The 1,257-nt window shown below is 71.7% G+C and overlaps 1 protein-coding gene across 1 annotated transcript in view; it reads right to left on the bottom strand.

Moving 5' to 3' along the window:
* LOC102373748 (periaxin) overlaps positions 1 to 1,240 on the bottom strand; it is a 10,059-nt gene extending 8,819 nt beyond the window's left edge. Inside the window, exons 1-4 of the mRNA XM_025213056.1 lie at positions 1,120 to 1,240; positions 851 to 925; positions 323 to 560; positions 39 to 226 (exon numbers count right to left, since the gene is read on the bottom strand). Of these exons, the coding sequence (XP_025068841.1) occupies positions 39 to 226; positions 323 to 491 (357 nt within the window). The 5' untranslated portion in view covers positions 492 to 560; positions 851 to 925; positions 1,120 to 1,240. The remainder of the gene's footprint in view (positions 1 to 38; positions 227 to 322; positions 561 to 850; positions 926 to 1,119) is intronic.
* Positions 1,241 to 1,257: the final 17 nt, after the last annotated feature.

The following is a 1,257-nucleotide window of genomic DNA, read 5'->3' as shown; positions in this document are numbered from 1 at the left end:
CGCCCCCCCCCCCCCCCCCGATTCCCGCGGGCACGTACCAGCTTGGCCACCTTGGCCTTGGGGCCCTTGAGCTCGAGGCCGCCGGGGCCGGAGCCGACGTGGGCGCTGGGCACGGTGCGCTTGAGGCAGAAGGAGACCTGGTAGGGCTCGGCGCACTGCAGGATGCGCAGCGCGTCCTCGTAGCGCACGTTCTCGAAGGACACGCGGGCGCTCAGCAGTTGGTCGCCTGCACGGGGGACGTGCGGGTCCATAACAGCTCCGGGATCGCCCCCTCCGCCCTGCCCCACCGGCGCTGGAGCAGCTCCGGGTCCCGGGCACCCACCTTCGCGGAGGTTCAGGGCCTTGGCGGCCGGGGACCCCTCCAGCAGCTGGGCCACGAAGAGCCCCTGCTTGCCGCCACCGGACAGGCCGATGCCACGCACGCCGGCCTCGGGCTCCGTCTCCAGGATGACTTCCACCAGCTCAGGCGCCGCGGCAGCCGCGGGCTCCATGGCGGACACGGCCTGGGCTCGGCGCTGCAGGACTCGCACCAGCTCCGCGTGCAGCTTCGCTTTCTGCGCCTGGGCCGGGGGAGAACAAGGATGGCGGCCCGGACGCCTGGGTTCCCTTCCCAGCCGGGCCACCGCCGTGCCTCAGTTTCCCCTTTCCCCCTCCAGCCTCTCGGGGTGGGACGAGGGATCCAGGGGAAGAGAGACCAGGTTGTTGGGGGAGGGACGGGGCGCAAGGGCCCTGATCCTGGCTGTGCTGCGGCTCTACCCTGGGGGGGTTGGGTCTGCCAAGGGGCAGGTCAGAGGGGAGAGAGCCTGCCCCCCCCCCCCACACCTCTGCAAGGGCCGGTCCCGGTGCTTACAGCTCTCCAGGCGCTGTCGGGCTCCCCCGGGCACAGAGACGGTGCAGACGGGCCCCGATCCTTCACCGCAGCTCCCTGCAGCAGGGAGACGGGGGCTCAGGGGCAAGTCGGGGCACACAGACAGGTGTGTATGCACGTTCCCTGGCACACGCTCGCAGACACCCCCGGCAGGCATGCACACGCATGCCCGCAGGACACCTCCCGCTCCCCAAGACGGGGCAATGGGGGCTCGGGCCCCTGCTCCCCCCCCGCTCAGCCGGGCGACTCACCCGCGAGCGGCTTCCTGCAGCAAGGACATGGCCTGAGTCTGGGCCTGGGTTGGGGCTTTCCGGCAATTCTCTCTTGGCGCCTGGAGCAAGCGGGGAAGGAGGGAGACGGAGCGGCTGCTGAGACGGTCTCCAAGGCGG

Source organism: Alligator sinensis, unplaced genomic scaffold (assembly GCF_000455745.1).
Source record: "Alligator sinensis unplaced genomic scaffold, ASM45574v1 scaffold1667_1, whole genome shotgun sequence".
NCBI lineage: Eukaryota > Metazoa > Chordata > Crocodylia > Alligatoridae > Alligator > Alligator sinensis.
The sequence above is the reverse complement of the archived record's forward strand: the minus strand, read 5'-3'. Positions and strand labels throughout refer to the sequence as shown.